Raw genomic sequence first — 19048 nt, forward strand, 5'->3', positions numbered from 1 at the left:
GGAATACAAACTGCTTTTCTGCTCCTCTCATTTGGCGCTTGATTCAAGCGCCGTTTGGGTGCGTTCTTTCTCTCTCCAAGTGAAGCAGAGAAAGAAGCACCCAGACAGCATTTAAACAAAGCCTCAGCTGAAAGCAGAAGAGGGGCTGTGCAGCCACTCCTCCCACATAATGGGAGGGGGAGAGCAAATGGACTGGTGGAAGTGAGTGGGGGTTGAGTGAGAGCCTTTAGTGGTCTCTGGAGGTGCCAAGGGGAGTGGGGGCAAGTGTCTGGCAGCCGCCAGAAGCACTCGCAGCAGCCCAATGATGGCTATTCCCCCACTCTTCATGGTAGTCATGTGCCTGAACCAGTGTCTTCAATACAGTGCACAGTTCACATGCATGCTTATCCATACTATTGGAATAAACATTTTGCAGTGGAAAGTTCTGTGAGCATGAAGACAAGGACGCCCACTCTAGGGATGTGCACAGAACCACAGAGGTGCAGTCCGGCACTGGAGCGTGTCTAGCTTTAAGAGTGGGGGGTAGTACTTACCCCTCCCGCTGCTTTCCCCCCTCCAGCGCTCCACTCCGGAGCAAAGTTTTAGGGTCGTCAGCGTTCCTCCCTGCTGCCCCTGGCCCTGTTGTTGCCCAGAAAAGGGGGAAGTTGCTGCCACACGTGCCTGTTGCGGTGCACCCGTCGCCACATGCGCCTCACATGTTGCATGCGCATGCAATGTGTAACGTGTGCGGCGTGCATGGCGACGGATGCATGGCAGCAACTTCCCCTTTTTCCGGGCAATGATGGGGCCAGGGGCGGCAGGGAGGAACACTGCCACCCCAAAAACCTTGCTTCGGAGTGGAGCGCCGGAGGGGGAAAAGCGGCGGGAGTGGTAAGTGCTACCCCTCACCCTTAAAGCTAAACACCCCCACCCAATTCTGAACCAGTTCGGAGGCCTCTAACATGGCCTCCGGACCGGTTCATGCACATCCCTAGCCCACTCACTGAAGCAGACAAAAAGAGCAAGGTCAAAGCAAGCAACTTGAGATTTAATGCCGTAACTTAGTGGTCAGGAGTGTTCCATTAGGAACTGAAAAGCACAACTTCAAATCCTCCTACTTGTTGTTGCTACTTTCCTCTCTGATCAGCTGTAAGCCTGGCCACAATTCGCATATCCCATCCAAGTCTAAGCGAACTAGATGCGGCAGCCGGTTCCATCTCCACGCCCTCCCCATCCACAGGGAGGGACGGGTGGGTATGGGCACTGCCCACCTGTCTGTCTGGCGTGCAAACATGCCGTAAGGAACCGTGAGTGGGGACTGCCTGACTGGCGTTTACCAGCTGATGCCCCCCCAATCAGCGCGCCGGAACTGAGGGAAACCCCAGACGGCAGGGGTGGTCTGCAGCTCCCCGTGTGTTCCCTTCCAGGAAGGGGAGCCGGCGAGGGCATTGGCTGCCGGACAACCCTACCCCCTGCTGAAGGGACTAGGACTATTTCCCCTCCACCCAGGCGCCGGGTACCTGTGGGCCCCTCAGGGGTGGTGGTTTAAAGACTTGGGTGGCCCCTCCGAGGCACGGGAGGGGATAGGAGGTGGGTCGCACCCCCCATTACCCTCGCAGCATGAGGTTCCTCGCACTGGGCCCGCGCTCCTGGTCCCTCCAGAGAAACACACCCCATGCCGTGAGAGAAAGAGGAAGGCGCAGCCCCACATTCCCTGCCGGGATAGCTTGAGCCACTTGGGGCTGACCCCCCCCCCCACTGAGGGGGAGAGATACGAACAAAAAGCTGACATGCGTGACAACTCTTAGCAGTGGTTCACTTGGCTCGTGTGCCGATGAAGAACGCAGCTAGCTGCGATAATTAATGTGAATTGCAGGACACATAGATGTGATGGTGGTGGTCTTAATGCAAAACATCTATATCCCTGCCATCCTTGAGGGGAGGGGAAAGACTCCAAAGGCAGCTGACAAATCTTACTAAAAACATTACAACCTAAATTAGGCCAGAAGAGGGGGCCATAGTTAAAGGATAAAGTATGTGCTTCATCATCTCAGATGACTGACAGGACTGGGAAATTCCTGCTTGAAACATTAGGAGTGCTAATCAGAGTAGAGAGGGCTGGTCAAAAATGATCAATGGCTTATTCAGTACAGGAGAGTTCTCTGTACCCTTGTTTGGTTTCCCCCTACTCACATAGTTCCAGATACCCAGCTCTTTTGCTGTCTTGCCTTGTATCTCTTCATAAATAAGTAGTATATGGGCACCTAGCTTCTGGTGCTGCCCTGCACTGAGAGAGGGGTGGTTGGTTAGAGAAAAAATAATGCAGTTTTTAATGTATTAATATTGAATATAAACTTTTTGCATAGTTACAAAAATACCTTTTCCCCTTCTGGAATTTAGTGAGAGTACTCTATATGTTGAACCTGTGAGCAGCGTCTCTAAGCTACAACTGCCTCTGCCACTTCCTACTATGAAAGCAATTGTTCCCCAATGGCAAGGCACAGCAGCGATACCGTGGATGAATGGTACTGTACTAATTCATAATGCATGATCATTTTACTGTTTGCTGTAGCAGTGGTTTTCTGTGTTCTTATAAAGGCCCAGTTCAGACATCACCATGGTTTGGCCATCAGATAATACTCTGGGTTCACTCTCTCCCTCTCTCCCTCTATTTGCCTCTCTTACTTCCTGATTCATCTATTGTCCCTCTCCAGTACTTATTGCTACTGTTTCTTTTTAGATTGTTAGGCTTTTAGAGATAGGGAACCATTTTATTTCTTTTTCTATGTAAACCACTTGGAGAATGTTGGTTGAAAAGCAGTATATACATATTCATAGCACAGAGGTCTGCTGTTAGAGGAAAGTAAAAAATATCACTAAGCATATATAAGTCCTTAACTTCAGCCTAAGCCGATTTTTATCATCACTTGGTCACTCTGTTTTCAGAAAGTTGTGATTTCCTGATCAGATGACAGCTTGAGAAATTTATTCATGCATGTAAACTAAGAGTATAATCCATATTATGTTGGAAATAAGTGGCAAAGCTCCCATTGCTTGTAATGTTTGTGTAATTTGGAACAAAGAGCTTGGCACTATAGTTCCTAACATTCTGGGTTCCAAATCACATTAATTCGTTGGATCTGCCCTGAACTTTGAAATCATAAAAGGCTCTCAGTCTGGAGGTTGGACTAAGTTACTGATATTGCCGAAACAGTTGTTTATACCCACTCTTCCTTCAATGATGCAAAAATTTACAGAAATAGATAGTTAAAAGTGAAGAATTCCTGTCATTTCAGTGTTCATATATCACACTAACACAAAAGTATTGTGCTATCTCTGCATGTTGAAGGGTTGCTTGTGAAAATATAACAGTCAAACAGCAAGCTTAGAGGCTACTTTGTTATAAAGGGAAATTTTGTTGTCATTATCAGTTATTGTTTAAAGCAAATTTCAAGTCAAGGTTATTTTTTGAATCCTGTAATTTTAGGTAGAAACGCCACATTGGCATAAACGCTGTAGTATGGAAAAAAGCCTGAAAAATTGCAGAAAGCCACCAGAAATGCCGCATCAGCGTAAACCTGTTAATTGAGCAAATTACCCCTGCTAATTGAGCAAAGAGGCACCTTTTAAAGTGGTGATTCTCTAAGATTTAGCTAGGGGAGAGCAACTAGCCCTATCCAGCCCCAGCACAGCATCCTTCCAGTGGCTGTTGCTGGTATCTGCCTTATGCTTCTTTTTAGATTGTGAGCCCTTTGGTGACAGGGGACCATTTTATTTATGTATTTTTCTTTGTAAACTGCTTTGTGAACTTTGGTTGAAGAATGGTATGTAAATATCAGTAGTAGTAGTAAACAATGCAGTTTGATGGGACACCATGCATTTTTTTGGTTGTTGGGTGCTTAAAATTTTACTACTGTACAGCTAAGTTTAAAATTTTTCTATAGTTAAGTATTGTGACCCATATCATCGTTGGTCTTAATGCAATGAAAGGAAATGAATGCCATAAAAGGAAATGAAGACATAAATGCTGAACAATTTTAATTTTAACACATCACATTGCAGAAGTAATTGCCCATTACACTTCATAAGAAATCTTTTATTTATTTTAAGCATATTATTTATTTTAAGCATTATAAACTTCAAAATAAGCATTGGTTGCTTCCCCTCATCACATTCCCAAAATGATAATTTTCAAATTGCACTTCAGAGGAAACCTTCAGAGTCCGAATTATTACTTTCCAAAATAAAAAGGTTTAAGATCTCATCTAATTTTTCAGGATAGTCTGCATGCTCGTCATTTTTATCCTCTTATGAAAAGTCAGTTGAATCACTTTCAGCATTTTCAGGTTGTAGAATTCCAGCTTCTATGAAACCAGAAATCACTGAAGAAGTTTTAACAGCTTTCCATGATTCCAAAACCCATTTTGCAACTCCACCGTAGACTGCATTACGTATTTTCCTGCCCTTTGTGAATGTATGCAGGCAGTTTTCCCAACGTTTTTGCATTTCACATTTAACTGCCTTGTTCATGAATAAGTCTAATGGCTGCAAGATTTTGGTCAAACCACCAGGAATCACAAGTAGCATAGCTGATATTTTTTTGCCTTCATTTAACGGAATCCAATAAATGTGCATGCATCGAGTCCATTATTAAAATGCCACATGGTTGGGGTGGAAAGCTCCTTTTCTTTCCTGCCAAATTTCATTAAGCCATTCTAACATTATTTCTTCGCACATCCACCCTTTCTCATTAGCATGAATAACATCTGAAGGAAAATCACCTTTTGGGATAGATTTCCGTTTAAAAATTAGCATTGGTTTTAGCTTGTTGCCATTTGTGGCGCAGGCTAATCTGCACATGAAAGATGTCTTCTCATTTCCGGTTGTCACTATGGAAACTGTGTTTTCTCCTCTTTCATTCACAGTCCTATGTGGGGGACAGTCAAACGTCAGTGGAACTTTATCCATATTTATTATTTGTGATTGCACAAATTTTTCCCACTCAGTAGCATTTGCAGCACACTTTTAAAACACTGATATCCCCACCACCACCACCAGTCCTTCAGCAGCTACTGACCCATTCTTGTTTTAGTGCACACAAATTCTTTTGCCTAATCTATAGCACCGAGACAGGCTACCTTTACAGGCAGTTATTCCCTTTTGTTCTGCCATTGATTTTGTTTGTAGGTGGATTTTCACAGTAGAGACTGGCAGTCCTGTTTCTCTCTGCTCTTTAATCCACCCCTTGAGGTTATTCTCCAAATCAGGCCAGGCTCCTTGCATATTTTGATTTCAGCATACTTGCCAGGTCGTAATTTTCTGATTCCCACCTATGAATGCAGCGTTCATCCACTTCAAATTCACAGGCTGCAGCTCTATTTCTGATCTGTTTTGCCCTTAGCACAACTGTTGGCTTGAAACTAGTAGTGTTACTATTATGACGTTTGGGCGCCATTTCCCCCCCACATAAAAGCCTCCAGAAATCCTGCCCAGAAATCTCATGTAAATGCTGCATCAGCAGAAGCACTTTCCTGGCTTGCACCCAAATTCTCACATAAATGCCACAGGTGGTGAAAAACAACTTTTAAAAATGTACCGCCACAGCGTTTCTACCAAAAATTACAGTATGTTTTGTAGCTATTCTACTCCCTTTAGAATGTTGTGATGAAGGGCAGCATCATGCAAGACTGTTTAAAAACATATATTACTTTAATGTAGGAAATCGGTATATATACTGTAGTAGTAGTGTGTGGCAAAATATGTTCATATAAGGAAGGTTGGAGTATGGGTGGCAGAGTGTACAGGAAACTTTTGTTACCCATGGTTTCACAGATTGTGGTTTTATGTATCCATGGATGGGTCTTAGAGACCCAGTTCCTTTTTCTGCAGCATAAATATTTTTTTAAAAAACAGCCATTTTTAGGCTCCAAAACACAAAATGGCAGCCAGGCCACCCACAGATACACGAGGTTGGTGTGTTTTTCCCCCACATTTCTGCGAACGCCGAGGTCAAGTGTCTCTTACCTGACGTTAGATATGCGAATCTGTAGATTATGAATCTGCAAATATCAAGGTTGCACCGTAGCAGAATACTCAGAAGTTGTATTATTTGGAATCCTTAGAATCTCAACTCTCTGTAAGGGTTTCTGTCACTCATAGTGGTTAAAAAGAGATAAATTATCACTATGAAGGAAATAGAAAATTCCATTATTGTCATATCTAGAATAAAACCAGAGAAGATCAAGAAAATAATGATATAACAATGTAATGAGTTTAGATTTAAGTTTGATTGTGCTGCATGCCCACTCTACTTTAGTTAGCAATATTCTCATCACCTTAGGTTTCAGATTGCCAAGGAAAGATCCTGTTTTACTATCAGCATATCCTAACAGTTATGAATCTTGGAAAGTAGACACAAATGCAGTGGTAAGTCGTAACTACATACAGTCTTGTGTCATAATCAGGCATTTAAATGTTTAACCATTATCTAGTGTTTAGAACAATTTCATACAGTGGACATCATGCAATATCCCTGTTCATCTGAGTTTTCTCTTCTTAAGCTCTAGTCACTCCATTATTATTTTTTCATCATTCTTCCTTTTAAATACCATTTCTGGCTTTAGATAGCTGCTAAAGACATTTGTTTTGTAACTTTTGAGAGTTTCTTTATTAATCATAAATCTGATTATTTTGTTAGCAGTGATTCCTGAATGTGATCTTAGATATTCCTCTTGTCCTTCAAAGCCTGACATAACATTTGATATTACATTTATTTTTATTTTTTATTTTTTATTTACACAATCAGACAGGTGTTATTGACTGGTTTGTTTTATCCAGACATCAAGTCCTTCCGAAGGACCTGGGATGGCTGAATTTTATTGTCAATGTTGTTGCTTTTATAGATATCGTCGCAGAATATAGGCTGTTCCCAGTAAAGCTGCTTTTTGTAATTGGCTGATGGTGATTTCTGTGGCCCCTATGGTGTTGAGGTGCTCTTCAAGGTCTTTTGGAACTGCACCCAGGGCACTAATTACCACTGGGATTATTTTGGTCTTTTTCTGCCACAGCCTTTCAATTTCAATTTGTAGATCTTTGTATTTGGTGATTTTTTCTATTTCTTTTTCTTCTATTCTGCTGTCCCCTATGCTATGTCGATTATTTTAACTTGTTTTTTTAATATTATTATTATTATTATTATTATTATTATTAATCTTCCATTATAACAGCTTCTGATACCTTTGGTTGATTCAAAGAACCACTGCAGGCATGCACAGCAACATAATTTAAATTCTTGGTTTAAATCATCAGGAGGAAAACTTGATTTAAATAGTTTCCCACTCATACATCTTCACATTTCTTAAGCAGTGATGCAAATCCTATCACTCCAACATGTTAATTTACAATTTCATAGTGCATTTACAACATGTAAGAGGATATGCTTTGTGTAACTTTTTAGATAGCTTAAAAAAAACACAACCCAACAGTTATGTCACCTGTATATTTGAAATGCAGGTGAACCCTGTTTTTCGACGTGGTCTCTGTCTTTTACACAAATGGGCTATGTGCCTGCTGCGACCTCATCGGAATTGAACAAGCTCAATTCTCCTGCTTTGGATGGGAACCCCGCCCCAGGCGCTATATGCCACTGCCCCACTCCTCATCCCCTCAGTCTTTCTTCATCCGGACTTCAGTGCACATCATGGAGTCTGCAGCTCGTCAAAGAATAGGATCGAGATATCCCTTGTTGTTTTCTCCCTGCTTCTTTAGTTTCTTAGTTTTTCTCTTGTTTTTTAATTTCTTTCGCAGAGTAGCATTTTTTCTTTAGTGTTTTGTTTTTGTGGGTTTTCCCCTTCCTTTGAGCTCCAATCCCAGCTGGGATGTGCATGGTGGCCAGCTGGCCTTCGCTGTTTATGCTGGGTACTTTTAACTTTTAAAAGTGTATCCAGTGCGGATCTAAGACACTCATACAAGGTGTTTCTTGTGTTTGGGGGAATCCCACATTGTCAAGACCTGTCTGCATTGCCAAAAATTTACAAAACAGGCTCACAAAAATAGGGCTTCTCACCTCCGTGCAGCCCTGTGGGACCTGGCTCTCCATTCCTCGTAAGTCCTAACATTTAAGCGGTCCATGAAAATGGCTGCATCTGTGCATTCAGAGCATGCGCTGTCTGCTCCTCCAGAGGCTGAAAACCCGCCTCCGGTACCGATTCCAGCATCCTCTACCGTCTGGCCATTAATGGCTCCGAGTGAACCAGTGCAATTGGAGGACCTTCCTCAGCATCAGGCACCTGTGGAACCAAAGTCCTCCCCGAATACCTCGGGATCTGTATCAAAAATAAAAAAGAAGCTGAAACTGCAGTGTCATTTGCCAGCATGTCAACATCTCCCTCCAGTACCCAAGAAGAAGAAGGCTGAAGAAGCTCCTGTGTCAAAGGCTCCTGTGGCCAGGAAGGCCAAAGTGCAGAAGTCATTGGTGTTGGCACGACCTAGCTCGCCCGTAGCTGTGGAGTCGGTGGACTTGGCCCCCGATCGGACTAAGTCTAGTAAGGGATCAGTGGTGACGAATGAACCTGAATATGCTTCATTGGAAGAGGAAGCCTATTCTCCACCCAAGCCAGCAGAAGATGCATTGTGGCTGCCTAAGCATCAGTCATCCCCTCGGAGACACCAAGAAGCTCTCCCTCCTAGAGACCCGGGTGCCCAATGGGACACGGAAGAATGCTCCTTTACATATAGACAGGAACGATCCTGGGACCGTTGTGATCATTTGTACCCGGATCGATACTGGACACCAGAGTACTGATCTCCTTTGGTGGAAGCTGAATCATCTTACAGCATGTGGTGTCAGCATTCTGGATCATACAGTCGATACCAAGTGTACTATCGGTCTGACTACTCGGACTATAATCGACCCCATTGTGGAAGGATCCACCTTTGGGAGAACTGCAGTAATGAGGGGTTGGCGTGAGCCCCCCTTGCACTCAGGAGGCTGCGTTCCCGCTCACCACAACGCTCCCCAAGAAACCGGAATGAGCATCATGAGCTGCTCCTTCGGTTCCAGTGATGAACCAGGCTACCATGCCTACCCATATATTGCCGGCAGAACTTGCATGTTGGTACCGGACATTCTAAGTAGCAAACCAGGTTCCCCTTCAAGTTCGGCGCCCATGGCACAAGACTCTTTGGCTCCCCAGGAACCCAAATATGAGAGCGTTGGTAGCTCCCAGGACTGTGAAGTCGTTTCCTTGGGTTTGCCCCCACTCAACATATCACCAGACTCAAAATCAGTCTCCCCATCAGAGGACCTCAAACTATACTCTGCTTATGTGGCCTGAATGGCCTCAGCCTTGGGTGTGAACCTTGGTAACCATCAAAGGGGAGAACTGGACCCGTTATTTAGCCTGATAGACTCAGAGGCCAAGGTACCAGCCGCCTTGCCCCTGAAGGTCATGTGAGCACACTAGAAGATGTACTATACAATGCACACTACAATGCTTTCTCAGCCTAACAGGCATCTAGAGAACTTCTACAGAGTGCAGCTACAGGATGAGACCACTTTTTTGAAGACTCATCCCACCCCACATTCGATTGTCATGGAGGGGTCCTTGCAGAGGACCAGAGGTCATAGCCAGTCTTACGCCAAGCAACAAAGGAGGAAGAAAATTGGACTCCTTTGGGAGAAGGCTTTATTCAGTCTCAGCCCTCTACTTGAGGGTGGCCAGTTATCAAGCTTATAACGTTAGATATAACCACTTTCTGTGGGAGAAAGTGGCTCCTTTCCTGGATCTCCTCCCGCAGGATAAGAGGGATCCTGCAAAAGCTTTTTTCCGTGAAGCCATTCAAGTGGCAAAACAGGAACTTTATTCAGCCTGACATTCAGCTGAATGTGCGGCTAAGGTGATGGCCACATTGGTGGTGCTCAGATGACATGCCTCGCTACATTCATCTGGTCTGCACTATGAGGCCCGTGCTAGGGTCGAGGACCTGCCCTTTGAGATCTCTAGTCTTTTTTTCCAGAGCAAACAGATGATACTGTATGCTACAAAAAATTCAAAAGTTGAGGAGCACAGCACATTCAATGTTGCATTCTTCACCGATCTCAAAACCTCAGAAAACTGCAAGGTGGTCGCCTTATCAGACACAAAGGGCCCCTTCCCAACAACAGTTGCCTTCGGAATGGTCCTTTTGTGGCAACAAGTTCTGGCCAAAACACAAGTCGAGCGGCCAGCCCATTATGCCGGCCTTTCAGAAGCAGTGCCCAAATGTCCCCCAAAAGAAGCAATGACTTGGGGCGCTTCAGGACTCGCCTGGCCCCATTCTCAGTGAGTTGGGACAAAGTGACTACAGGCCAGTGGGGCCTTACAGTTGTACATTTGGGCTATGCCCTGCGATGCTCAGCCAGTGTCCGGAATAGTAGTGACTCCTTGCACCCCGGAGTTGGATCAAGAGGTCGCTGCTCTCCTGAACAAGGACATGATAGAGAAGGTTGCCAACCCTGACAGCCCCAGGTTCTATTCCCAATACTTTCTTGTGCCAAAACTGGACATTGGTCAGCACCCTATACTAGACCTCAGGGCCCTGAACAAACATTTGGTCTACAAAAGGTTCTGAATGCTGTCAGTACTGATCATTATGACCATCCTGGAAAAGGACATGTGGATGCTTTCACTGGATTTAAAGGATGCGTACTATCACATATCAATACACCTGCAGCATTGGCGCTTCCTGCATTTTCAGATGGGGGGACCCCCTATCAATTCAAGGCCTTGCCGTTTGGCCTCACAACCACACTGAGGGTCTTTACAAAATGTCTGGCCCTGGTGGTGGTGTTCCTGAAGGAAGAAGGTGTACAGGTGCTGCCGTATGTAGACGATTGGCTCATCTTGGCGAGCACCAGGCGGACGGTTCTGGATGCCCTTGAGATACTCTGCAGGAGCTGGGTTTCCAAATAAGCTTCAAAGATCTCAGTTGGAACCCACCTGTCGAATTCAGTTAATTGGGCTGATATTTGACACAAACTTGGAGAAGATCTTCCTCCCAGTGGGCCGCATAGCAACCGCCTTTCTAGCCAGTCGCCCGCAGACCATGCGCTCCATACAGTGCCTGTTGGGTCACATGGCAGCGAGTACGCATCTTTGGATGCGTATCATCCAGAGATGGTTTTTGGACATGTTTGATCCCCTTCGGGATCCGGGCCACCTACAACGCATGCACCCTCGCTGAGTGCGGGCAGCAGCGGAATGGTGGGTGGAGTTCTGGCACTTGGGTGTTGGCACCCCCTTTCAGGCCCCTCAAGCCCAATGGGTGGTAATGACAGATGCCTCGGAGCTCGGTTAGGTGGCACACTAGAAGGGCTGCACCTGAGTGGACACTGGTCCGCCGAGGAGAGGACTCGACACATCAATTTGCTGGAGCTGTTTGCCATTTTCAATGCTCTCAAAAGCTTCCTGCCCCTGATTGGGGGGTCATTCAGTGACTATACCAACAGACAGTACACCTGCGAAAGCCTACGTCAATCAACAGGGCGGCACGTTCTCCAGGAGCCTTCTGTTTCTGGCTCTGCGCCTTTGGAATTGGTGCATGGCACATGTGGTGTCGCCTCAGGTGGTCCATATAAAGGGTTTCCTGAATGTCCAAGTGGACATGCTGAGCAGAATGACGGTGGTTTCATACGAGTGGACACTACACAAAGGTGTTCTCAGGGACATATTTGTGGAATGGGGAATTCCAACTCTGGACCTGTTTGTTTCCCGGGACACTGCGCAATGTGCCCTTTATTACTTCAGGGGAGGGATGGGGAGGGCTCGCTGGGAGATACATTTGTCCTAGCTTGGACAGGCCCTCTTCTGTATGTGTTCCCTCCATTTCCCTTCATCCCAAGGATCCTACACAGACTGAGGGTGGATCGAGCCAGGGCAATCCTGATAGCCCCGTGGTGGCCCAGGATCCTTGGTTTCTGGTCCTGAAGCGCTTGGCGGTGGAATGGATACACCTAGCTGCCCTGCTGGACCTGCTGTTGCAGGAAATAGGTCAGGTGTTCCACCCAGATGTTCAGTTCCTTCATCTAACAGCATGGAAGGTTCTGCCGACTTCCCGTTGAAGCTTAGGGAAGTTTTGGTGGCTGCCAGGAAGCAGTCCACATGAAAGTCATACGATCACAAGTGTACTCATTTCTGTTCCTTTTCTGTGTTACATAATTTTGATGCATTTAATCTGTCTATACAGGACATATGTAATGATCTGTTGTCACTTCAGGAAGATGGATTAAAGCTTTCATTGCTTAAGGTATATTTGGTTGCCATTGTGGCACGTTCCCCGGCGGTCCAGGTTTCTTGGTTTAAAGACCCACTGGTAAAGAGTTTCCTGAAAGGGTTAACGCACATGTTCCTGGATGATCCGGTCATGTCACCAGTTTGGCATCTATCGGTGGTGTTGGCTGGTCTGTTTCGACCACCGTTTGAGCCTTTGGCTTCAATTGACATACATCTCCTTCCTGGAAGTTCACCTTTTTGGTGGCCATTACTTCCGCCAGGAGGGTAAGTGAGTTGAGGGCCTTGAGGGTTGACCAATCATGCCTTCAATTTCATATGGACAAGTTCGAACTCAGGCCAGATGTGCAGTTTCTTCCCAAAGTGGTGTGCATGTTTCACCGTTCAGCCCTGCTCACTCTGGCTGTTTTTTCTGAATCCTTCCTTGGATGCAGAATGGCACCTACACAGTTTAGACGTTAGAAGGGCCCTGTCCTTCAATATCCAGAACTCTGCTGAATGGAGGAAAACTACTTCCTTGTTTGTTCTCTTTGACGGGTCTTCAGGTTTCGGCCCAGTCCATGTCTTGGTGGATAGTCTCCACAATTGAACTCTCTTATCAGTTGGCTCATAAGCAGTTACCTGCAACTGTTAAGGCACACTCAGTTAGGTCGGTGGCGACCTCTGTGGCCTTTGATCATTCGGTCCCATTGGACACTATTTGTCAGGCAGCTACCTGGGCTTCGCACCACCCATTTATACATCATTAGGCCATTGATACCAGGTCACGGAATGATGCTGTATTTGGCAGGAGTGTCCTGCAATCAATTTTCAGTTGATCTGTTTCTGAAATTATAAAAACAATTCTGGCATACTATATGTTGCTTCTATTCTTCTCTCCTCCTTGGGTGCTTGCTTGTTATGAGGCCATTTGTGTAAAAGATAGAGACCACGTTGAAGATCTACAGGTTACTCACCTGTAACGTTGGTTCTTCTAGTGGTCATCTGTACTTTTATACGTCCTCCCCACGGGGTTCACTGAAGCTGGACTCTGTGACTGAGGGGATGAGGAGTGGTACAGCCGTATATAGCGGCTGGGGGCAGGGTTCCTGCCCGAAGCAGGAGAATTGCGCTTGTTAAATTCCAACGAGGTCTCTGCGCAGGCACATAGCCCATTTGTGTAAAAGTACAGATGACCACTAGAAGAACCAACGTTACAGGTGAGTAACCTGTAGTTATCCATGGAGATTCTGTTCCACAGGGGAACCTCAGATATTATAACCCTGACTAGTGGGGCATTACGGCAATGGGAATAGAAAGGTTAGGTTTCTGGAGGTTGGAAAAAGACCAAACAAATGGGGGAAATTGCTAAATAAAGTGGCCTACCATATTCCACAGGCCTCCAGCCTTCCAGGAATGCCCCCACCCCCACCCCAGCCTGGCAAGTCAAAAATTCGTCATTTTGTTTCTTGAAAAATTGGGTGGGTGGGAATGTGTGGAGTTTTTTTTAATGAGCCACAAAATGCCTGACAGAAATGGCTTCAGAAATCATTTCCAGCTATCCCAACATTGCAGATATGTGGAACTTAACCCTTTGTGTTCCGTGTATGCCAGGGTTGGATGCCTGTTTTGGAACCACGGATACGTGGAACTGTAAATAGTGGTATCGCATATACAGTAGCAAGGTCCACCTGTATTACATAGTACCTGTTTTTTATGTAATGGGTCTATCTTTGCCCATCCCCAGTACAAACAATCCTACTATACAACCTGTATCTTTGCACATGTGAGTTCAGTCTGATTAGAAATGGAAACAAAAAGCCCAGACATTTCTAGAAGGAAGAGTTGGCATTTCCTGCGCAGACTAGAGCTATTTTCATGAAATGAATCTGAAATGACTGCCTATATTTGGTTGCTAGGCAATTCAGCATGTTTGAGAGAACTGTTAATTTCTTTTCAAGAGACTGTAAATGTAGTTGTAGCATGTTTGTCATGTTACGTTCTAAATGAGAAACTTAATATTTATACTTTTAAGTATAATACAATTTGAATTTTAAAAACCACTTTTTTTTTAACCACCTTGCTACTAGGGATGTGCACAGAACTGGTGACTGCTGGCTCAAAGGTGCAGGGGGCGGGGTAACTTTAAGGATGGGAGGGTCCATAGAGGGCCTCCAAACCAGTTCCGTGCACATCCCTACTTGCTACTAATGGGTCAAATGTCATGTGCAATAGTGTCTTAATTCTTTAATGTTATATACCCTTCTTTTCCTGTTTAAAAACAAATGCATGATAGCTTTTGTATGCATTTTATTTGAAAACATTGAGAATGTGTGAGGACGACATGAAGATAAAATTTAGTGTAATGTCTGGATTCCACATTCTGTGTTTGTGTGCAAATATGCAGTCTTTCCACTATGACTGCAGATTTGCACACAGTCATATAGAATGCACACAGATTGACAGCATTTTGTACTGGATATTGACTGGTCAGTATGCAGACTTATTAGCAACTAGTGTTTTCTAGCCTGTTGTAATAACGGGCGCTAGTAGGGGAGAGTTTTGCTGCCTCCCGCTGCCGTCTCTGCCTTCCCCGTAGCCCCTGCCCCCGCCCTCGCCCTCTCCCAGCCGGCCCCGCCGCCTCGCCGGGCCCCCGCCGCCGTTTTCCCTGGCCTTCCACTGCTGGGCCCGCCGCCTTCTCCGGATGAGTCCGCGGCTCTGGCTGGGCCCGCCGCCGCCTTCTCCGCTCGCCTGGCCTTCCCCTGCCGCCTCTTCCGCTCGCCATCCACCGCCTCCTGCAGGCTTTGCTTCTTCGGGGCGGCCACTCGCCTCGCCGGGCCGCCGCCGCCGTCTTCCCTGGCCTTCCCCTGCCGGGCCCGCCGCCTTCTCCGGGTGAGTCGGCGGCTCCGGCCGGGCCCGCCGCCGCCTCCTCTGCTTGCCTGGCTTTCCCCCGCCGCCTCCTCCACTCGCCGTCCACCGCCGCCTGCAGGCTTCGTTTTTTCGGGGCGGCCGCTTCTGGCCGCCCAAGATGGCCACCAGGTGCCGGTGGTCGTGTCTCCCTTGCCCTGTTCTGCGCCTGCGCTTCGCGCAGGCGCAGAACAGGGCAGGGAGGCACGGACACACGCTTGGTGTCCGTCCACGGACGGACACCAAGCGTTTTATTAGAGAGGATTGTATATTAACTGATGTAAACTGCAGCATAGATATATCAAAGATGCTTTAAGAAAAGCTATCAGTTTTCAAATAACTCTTGAGACTTTTAAAAAAGGATTAATCTCTCCTGTTACATTGCAGACTAATTTAGGGTTGGTCAGACTACCCCGTGGATATTGCAGATTACATTTCAATACACTGAATGGTTGTGACAGAAAAAAATGCTGGTTTTCACATGTTCCTGAACCAGGAAATGATAAGGTAAACACATTCTTGAGGGAGACGGGTAGGAAAAATTCAGTATGTTTCTTTGTATAAAATATGTTTCTTTTTACCTTTATTGTCTTATTATGATTTAATGTGTTATGTGTTGCATGTTTTAATCCTCTGTTGTGAGCTGCCCAGAGAATGTTATGGCATGGCTAACAAATAGATCTGGATAGTGATCCGTTGCATTCATAACAATGGGTTCTGCGCCTGCGCAGTGACCTCACAGACCGATTAGCTAGCTCCTCGCTCCGCCCCTAACTGCCCTGCACGAGACCGTGCTCTTCTTATCCCTGGCAGTTGGGGCGTGTCTCTTTCAGTTTCTGTTTGACCGCCATTGCGTCAACACCTCGGACTGTTAGCTCCTCGGCTAGTTAGTAAATTGATATATTGGTAAAAGACTAGGAACGGATTAGGACGATGAATTGGTTTTAGGAAATTTGGACTGTAATTGGACTTGGATTTGGATCACCCGCAAGGATGTAGTAAGCATAAAAACGAACGTTACGATAGTGGGATGGCTGAGGTCATGTCGACTAAGGACAGACCCAAAACGACTTTCAAACGCTGCACAGAGTGCAATGTGAAACTGCCTTCAACTGATACACATGATGCCTGTTTGTTGTGTCTGGGAGAGCAGCACAACCCCGCAGGTTGTAGAATTTGCTCATCATTTTCGAAGCAAACTTTGAAAAATCGAGCGCTAAGGCTTCGGGCGGCACTATATGATGATGCGCTGCGCCCGCCGACCCCTAGACCGTCGACATCGATGTCGGGGACCGCTTCGGTGTCGTCCACGATGTCGAAGACAAACCATCCTTCGATATCTAAAGCGAGCACTCCTATGGTGGACTCTGCCGGTAGGCAGTCGAAAGCCACTGTGTCTGCTGAGTTTAAGCAGCCGGCTGATGCAAAGAAGAAACGTCACCGGCATAAGCGACACAAGCAAAAATCGTCTACAGAGGAGGAACAGGGATTTTCGGCCCCTCGAAAAAGGACTAAGAAAACTCAGGTCCATAGTCGAACTCCGTCTCCATTGCCGCTCCAATCAGATTGCGATGATTGGGACTCTGCTGAGTCGACGGCTTCGACACCGTGGAAATCGGTATCGAGAGAGTGTCAAGGTTTACAGGCACCGATGGAGTCTATGTCGGTCTCGATGTCAACAGTCACACAACCGCAGCTGAATGCGCCAATGTACTCGGTATCGACATGTAACGTGGTGTCGACTGCGAAATCCCCATCGATACCAGCGTCCTCTACACTGACAGGGTCGGTACCGCAAATGCAGGACGGGACGCTTACCTTACCATGCACGGTATCGACTGTCGATTCGGTATCGGCTTCGACGTCGAGGGATGCTTTGATTCCAGAAAATATAGAGCAGACAGCCGCAAAACCTTTTCAACATCGACGGGGTGCGATGGAACTTACACCAGCTAGAACCCCATTGATTTCTCCAGCCATAACTCCGAGACAGGGGTACAGATCGGAGGACTTTCTGGATTTCGGAGAAGATGCTACAGAGAGGGAGATAGCGGCAGGATCTGGAGCAAGAAGGGACTTACTAGCCCTTTTGGAGTCGACTGATACAACGCCGACTGAGCCTACTTTCCTTGGTTTCCCGGATCGGGGAGTGAGAGAACTGTCGGCACAGAGTACTCCACTACTGCCGGTACCGAGGACTCCGTCGGGATCCCCACAGCGTGTACATTTGCCGGCTGTGTTGAGACCAGTGCAACGTGTTTCAGCAGCAACTAGCCCAATGCTTACGCAAAGGCCACCTATGGTGGACAGGGCGACAGTGACGGGACCGTCTCCGATGTTTGTACGCCCACCGGCTACGTGTTTCACCCAGCGGACTGTTGCACAATCTGATCACGCATGCGGTTTCACGCATTCCCCACCGGTGATTTATCCAGCGGACTACGCGGATTACAAGATATGGAAGGCACAGCAACAGTTGCGGGCAGTGGCAACTCAACCTGCGGTAGTGTCTGCTGTGGAAACTTTATCCGCAAGCATTCCAGTAGCGACATCTGCTCCTCCAGCAACACAACAACCAAAAGTACCCGTTGCACCATTGGAGAGGCCGGATTCCGGAGATGCGGATTCTTCGGATTCTACGGGGACTGATGAGGACGATCCTTCCATTCTAGAAGAGCCTATGGAACCTGAACTACCATCCGATGTAGCCCCGCACACTTCGGTTTCGCCATCGGAGGAGTTGAAGGCATATCACATTCAGATACGTGAGATGGCGGAGGCATTGGGCCTTGAATTGAGGCAGCCTGAGATGGACCTTAAGGATCCTGTATATAATATGATGGCACGTGCTAAAGTGTCTCACCCAGTTGCTTTGCCCATGATACCAGCGATAACGAAAGCGGCACAGACTGCATGGGAGGTCCTACAAACATCGACAGCTACCTTACGTAAACTTGAGGGCCTATATCGGGTGCAAGAGACTGACTGTGGCTACCTTATGAAGCACCCGGAACCAAATTCTTTGGTTATAGAGTGCGCCTCTTCGAAAGGGGGAGCGCGGCATTCGACGCCCGGTGATAAGGAGGGCAGAAAACTTGATGTTCTGGGACAGAAGGTCTATGCTACGTCAGGTTTGGCAATCAAGATTGCTAATTACTCGGCTTGTTTGACGAGATATGGTCACCACATTTGGGACACACTGTTCCAAGATTCAGCAATGATGTCACCTGAGGAATTTCAGGAGAATTTTAAAAGGACATATGAGAAAGCGACGGTCATTACGCGGCATTTGCTGAGCACGTTTAAACATGCTGCGGAAACTGAGTCACGTGCAATGACCACTGCTACTACCTTGAGGCGCCATGTGTGGCTACGATCAACGACTTTGCAGCAGGACATGCGTGATAAAATAGAACACTTACCATTTGATGGCAAAGGGCTCTTTGCCGAGACGACAGATTCCACGATGCAGTCGTGGAAACAATCAAAGTTCACTGCCAAGACGTTCATGGCAGCAGTGAGTGGTCAGGCATCAAAAAACTTTGCTTATGGACGTCAGCAAGGCCGCTCCAGATACAGACAGGACAGAAGGGACTATAAACGGTAGTATAAGCCTTATCAACGCAATAAGCCCTATGCCCAGCGCCAGAAAGGACAGAAGCCTGGCAAGGACCAACATAAGCAGTCTCTTTGATGGGACAGTCCATCCACCTCCTATGCTACCGACAACACTAGAAGCTCGGGAACCCAAGACCCACAACAACGGTCTTGTGCAGGTCAGCATTACCATCAAACTGGCCAGTCACGCGCAAGCGTGGCACAACATAACATCAGATCAATGGGTATTGAAAATCATAAAGTGTGGCTACGCGATAGAGTTCAAAGCTTTGCCACCTTTTCAAGGAATAACCTAT

The 19048-nt window shown here is 46.6% G+C and overlaps 1 protein-coding gene across 2 annotated transcripts in view; it reads left to right on the top strand.

Moving 5' to 3' along the window:
* Nucleotides 1–19048, top strand: part of TOPAZ1 (testis and ovary specific TOPAZ 1) — an 87140-nt gene that overhangs the window by 14195 nt on the left and 53897 nt on the right. For both annotated transcript variants that reach the window (XM_053262755.1, XM_053262756.1), the window contains exons 6-8: nucleotides 2380–2504; nucleotides 6320–6405; nucleotides 15522–15641. In XM_053262755.1, the coding sequence (XP_053118730.1) occupies nucleotides 2380–2504; nucleotides 6320–6405; nucleotides 15522–15641 (331 nt within the window). The remainder of the gene's footprint in view (nucleotides 1–2379; nucleotides 2505–6319; nucleotides 6406–15521; nucleotides 15642–19048) is intronic.

This window comes from Hemicordylus capensis, chromosome 6, assembly GCF_027244095.1.
Source record: "Hemicordylus capensis ecotype Gifberg chromosome 6, rHemCap1.1.pri, whole genome shotgun sequence".
NCBI lineage: Eukaryota > Metazoa > Chordata > Lepidosauria > Squamata > Cordylidae > Hemicordylus > Hemicordylus capensis.